This window comes from Empidonax traillii, unplaced genomic scaffold (assembly GCF_003031625.1).
Source record: "Empidonax traillii isolate 1590-97213 ecotype Southwest subspecies unplaced genomic scaffold, ASM303162v1 scaffold7507:size16807, whole genome shotgun sequence".
Lineage (NCBI taxonomy): Eukaryota > Metazoa > Chordata > Aves > Passeriformes > Tyrannidae > Empidonax > Empidonax traillii.
In genome coordinates this window covers 11,987-16,807 of record NW_020962611.1, presented here as the reverse complement: position 1 = coordinate 16,807, position 4,821 = coordinate 11,987, and the positions used below count along the sequence as shown (strand labels likewise).

The window sequence follows — 4,821 nt, the reverse complement described above, 5'->3', positions numbered from 1 at the left end:
GCGGACACGCAGCGGTTCCCTGTGCCCGGACAGGTACCTGCTCCAGGAGTCCTGCCGGGAGGCTGCGCTTGTTGGTGGCCGCCGCCTTCTGAAGGAGCTTCTTGGCTTCCTCCATCCTGCCTTTGGTCACCAGCCACCGAGCTGACTCTGGGAGCACCCTGCCGAGGAGGGGAGCTCAGCACACGCTGCTCTGACCCGCAGAGCTCCCCCACAGCCCCTTGTCACCACACCCGCAAACAGTGGGCATGCCATGGGAGGGATGGGCCTAAATGCCCTACCTTTGGGCTCCAAAGGCCACATCTGATGACCTGAAGCAAAGCAGCTGCTGCTCTCAGCAGCCCAGTGTCCCAGGGAGCTGTGCTGAGCTCTGCAGAAGCTCCTCCAGCATCTGCACTGTGATGGGAAAGACCCATCCTGGTGCTGAGCTGCTGCTGCCTCCTCACTCCCACCCTTCACGCTGCTGTCATGTCTGCAGGAGCTCTGTCCACATCCCACTTACCCAATGAAGAAGAAAAAGGCAAATATAGGAGCGGATCCTGCAATCTCCAGCAGCCTCCAGTTGCGAATCCCGTAACTCAAGCCAGCCAAAATCATCTGTCCAATGGCGAAACAGCAGTGAGAGGAAAGCACTGCCTTAGGCCGGGAGGAGACACCAATCCACTCTGTGGCTGCAAAGAAGAACAAAGGCTCTGAGTCATCAATATAAATGATTTCCACTGTAAAAAACATAGTGTTTCCCCTGGAGAAGAGCCCTCCTGGAGGTGAGGATTAGAGACCTGCAGCTGGAGCTCTGGCATCAGTCACACATGCATGTCACCAGTGTTTACATGGGATGCATCACCTCTCCATACTGTCAGACTGTCTTGGTCCTCTACAGGAGGATGTTAAGCTCAAATATGTCACCTCTTTGATCTCAGAATCCACAGAATCCCTGGAACCCAAATCAATCATGTCCCAGAGCCACTGGGCTCTCTGTGCACTGGCCTCCTGAGCTGGGACATTGTCCCTTTTCCCTCCTCTGAGCACGGGCAGGGGAGAGATGCTCCCTGTGGCTCTCACTCAGGGTTGAGGAGATGCCAAAGTGCCAAAAAACAGCACAGAGCACGACCTGTCCTTGCTGCAGTGTTTTTTCTAGTCATACATGATGATTTTTATTTCTTCATAGACGTTTCCTGTTGCACCTTGACAGGCCACATCTGTCTGCCTTGGGGCCAGGGTGTCCCACTCACCTAAGGACAGTAATGTCATGGTGATTCCTGACACCGAAGCCCCCACGACACACCTGAAGGCCATGTACACATAGAAATGGGGCACAAAGGCAATTCCCAGACCAAACAAGCCCTGGAGGAAGACTGAGATCAGAATGACTGGCCGGCGGCCGATCCTGCGGAGAAGGAAGACACAGTCGGTATCTGCAGAGACCCCGTGGGGATGGGGAGGAGCCCAGTAGGTTATGCAAGTGATTTTATCACCCTGGAGGGTGATAAGGTTCAGATTACACTCTGGGTTGACCAGTGAAGGACCCTGTGCACACATGCTGTGTCTCCCTCCCTTCCCTTCCCTGTGTGGCCGTGTCCTCATGGGACCTGAGGACTTTGGTCAGGGTCCCTGTGAGTGAGGAGCACTGACAAAAGGCACAGGGTGCAGCATCCAGAGAGGCTCAGACCAGAGTGCTGACTTTGCACACACCTTGGGTGGGTGGTTGTGTCTCCTCACCTGTCACTCAGCGGCCCAAAGATCATGGATCCCAGGAACAGCCCCACCATGTAGATGGACTGGGCGATGTCGTTCAGGTCCTTCCTGTCACACACCAGGTCAAACTGGAGAAAGGACAAACAGATGCTTTTGGATTCCCCTCCTCCCAGGATGTGATGTCCACAGTATGCACAGGGCAGACAAGTCAGAGGTGGGACAAGTCCCTGGGGTACTCAGTGGTGCCCCTCTCCCAAGCACTGGGACCTGCAGGAGTCCCCCTACCCAGTCCAGGCTTCCCCAGGGGAACCTCCTGGTTAGCAAATTTTGCTTCAGGTGGGACAGAAATCCCAGCAGTTTGATTCCTTCCAGGCCTCCTGCCCTCGCAGAGGAGAAAGGATGAGTGCAGTACTGATTCCTGGGACAGGCAGTTCAGCAACTGCCAGTGACCAGAGGGCATCTATAGAAAGAGTAACACAGGGGGGATCATAGAATCATAGAATGGTTTGGGTTGGAAGGAACCTTAAAAATCATCTAATTCCAACCCCCAGCCATGGGCAGGGACACTTTCCACTAGACCAGGTTGCTCAGAGCCCCATCCAATCTGGCCTTGAGCACTTCCAGGGATGGGATGTTCACAGCTTCCCTGGGCAACCTGTGCCAATGCCTTGCCACACTCACAGGAAAGAATTTTTTCCTAATATCTAATCTAAATCTACCCTCCTCATCTTAAATTAGCTTCTTCCTCAGCTACCAGCTTCTATGTTGGGGGTTGGACTAGATGATTTTTAAAGGTCCCTTCCAAGCCAAACCATTCTATGATTTTAAGTTAGAAAGTTACCCCCTGTGTGCAGAGAGGTAGGGAAACCCAGAAGGTCCCACCAGGAGCGATTCATCTCTCCACTGGCTCTGACATTGACCCCGCTGTCACAGCCTGCTTTGCCTGCAGTCTCTCCAAGAGGACCCCACCTGGGGCTGGGTGGTGGAGCCCATTTCCCCAAAATACATGTGATGTAAACCTCAGCCCAGCGCAGCTGCACCGTGGTCAGGCACCAGCTTTTGGGGAAACCCCAGGACAGGGCAGCTGTTTGGGTGTCCCATCCCTTCCACGTCCCCCATCACCTCAAAAAGGGGTTACAGACCTCGGTCAGCAGGGACGGTGGCTCTGCTGAGGGGTACACCCAGCCACTGCTGCACTTCTGCGTGGCGTTCAGGCCATATGTCAGGATGGAGTCCAGGTCCCAGTCCACCGGGGAGTACATGGAGCACTGCTCGTACTGCCCGTCCGCATCCCGGGGCAGGGTGAGGTTCAGCTGCTCTTCCTGCGTCAGGTTGGGGCCGACAGCGAGGATCCAGCTGGTGTCACAGTGGTAGGGCACATCCACAACCATGAAAAGCTGGCAGAACTGGTGGAAGGCCACGCTGAGGCAGGGGATCAAGGTGAGCAGCACCAGGCATTTCTGAAATGGCCCGAAATTGCCAATTGCTTTCAAAATTTCCCCGACGCCTGACATTGGTGACTGCGTCTGGAGCAGGACAGTGCTGGGACAGACTTCCCAGAGGGCTGGAATTAATGTTTAAACCTAAGATAAGCTCTGCACTCGTAGGCTGTCACCACAAGTACACCATGTAATATATTAATCATCCCTCTGCCACCCACGAACATCCAGGGCTGGCTGGAGAAGAAAGACCCCGTTTCAGGGAACTTGGGCCACCCCCTCTGCCAAGTGGCATTGACAGATTCTTCTCCATAGTGACTGCAAAGGCTGCTTTTGCTGAACCATTTAAAAAAGCAAGGATCAGAGAGGCCAAAATCCCAGAGGAATAAAGGGAGTGATGTTCATGGATGGGCAGAGCCACAGATAAGGAAGGGCAGTCAGTTCACTGTGGTCCCAGGTGATGGAAGTTGCCGTTTCCTTCATCTTTTGCAGCTTCCCTGTGCAACCACAAGCAAGTCAGGCACAGAAAGCCCACCCTTCCCACCAGTTCTGGCCCACTCCACAGAATGGTCAGGCTTATATGCATGAAAACTTGAAGAAGTGCAGGGATTGGAGAAATTTGACAACAGGGCAACGCTGCCTGAGGCAGGTTTCGCAAATCTCAGCTCAAATGCCTTAAACTCATCACGGAGAACATGAGTCAAGCGCTGTTCAGGTCATTCCCTGATGTAGGAACAGCATTTGCCCTTTGAGATGTCCATAAGGCAAAAGTCTCCAGAGGTACCCAAAAGGAACTTGGATGCTTCTTCTCCTGCCCACAGATCCATGGAAAGATCCATAAGCAAGATGGAAACCAGACCATGGCTGCCCTGTTGGGGTTGACCAAGACACCCACACAGGTCCAGCCTGGAGGTACAGCAGCCCCCCAGGGAGCAATCTTGCCCTTGGGATAAGCCCAGCTCAGCAACCACAAGCAGGGAGCACCAAAGGCAGGGATAATTAGGCAGACACTGATCTGGACAACACAAATTGGATCTGTTCAAGTCAATTGGGAAACTCATGTGGAGGATGAAATCGTGTCCCTGTTCAGCTTGGGCTCTGCTTCATCAGGAGACAGGTCAGGCCAAACTTCGCTAAAAGCAGTCACATACGGCCAGGAGTTCAGGAGCCTTTCCCAGCCCTGGTCCTGCCATCTCCCCTGGCTGTCTCCTGGCTCTGGGCTAGATGGAATCTGGGGCACAGAGCAGCCTCTTTCACTCTTCTCTGCCATGGTTTAAATGGGAAAACCCAGGAGGGTCAGTCACACACCAGCCATAGGTCTCATGGATCTGGAGAAGGAGAAGCCAGAGGACTGGCATCAGAGAACTTGAGCTGGGCATCAGATTTACGGGAGACTGGAGCACACTGAATCATAGAATCATAGAATCATAGAATAGATTGGGTTGGAAAAGACCTCCAAGATCATCAAGTCCAACCCCTGATCCAACTCCAATTACTATACCATGGCACTAAGGGCCACATCCAATCTCTGCTTAAAAACCTCCAGGGATGGTGAATCCACCACCTCTCTGGGTAGGCCGTTCCAATGCTTGATTACCCTCTCTGTAAAGAATTTCTTCCTAACATCTAACCTAAACCTCCCCTGGCAGAGCTTGAGCCCATGTCCCCTTGTCCTGTTGTCGGTTGCCTG

General features: G+C 53.4%; 1 protein-coding gene across 1 annotated transcript; it reads right to left on the bottom strand.

The window, feature by feature from the left end:
• Window positions 1-31: 31 nt before the first annotated feature.
• Window positions 32-3,249, bottom strand: LOC114073628 (solute carrier family 22 member 13-like; the record flags this gene model as incomplete). Its single annotated transcript, XM_027911356.1, has 5 exons — window positions 2,835-3,249; window positions 1,717-1,820; window positions 1,230-1,384; window positions 500-668; window positions 32-158 (listed from the first exon to the last, which is right to left on the bottom strand). Coding segments are annotated over exons 1-5 (927 nt in total), but the record flags the coding sequence as incomplete, so codon positions are not given.
• Between the last annotated feature and the right edge of the window lie 1,572 nt (window positions 3,250-4,821).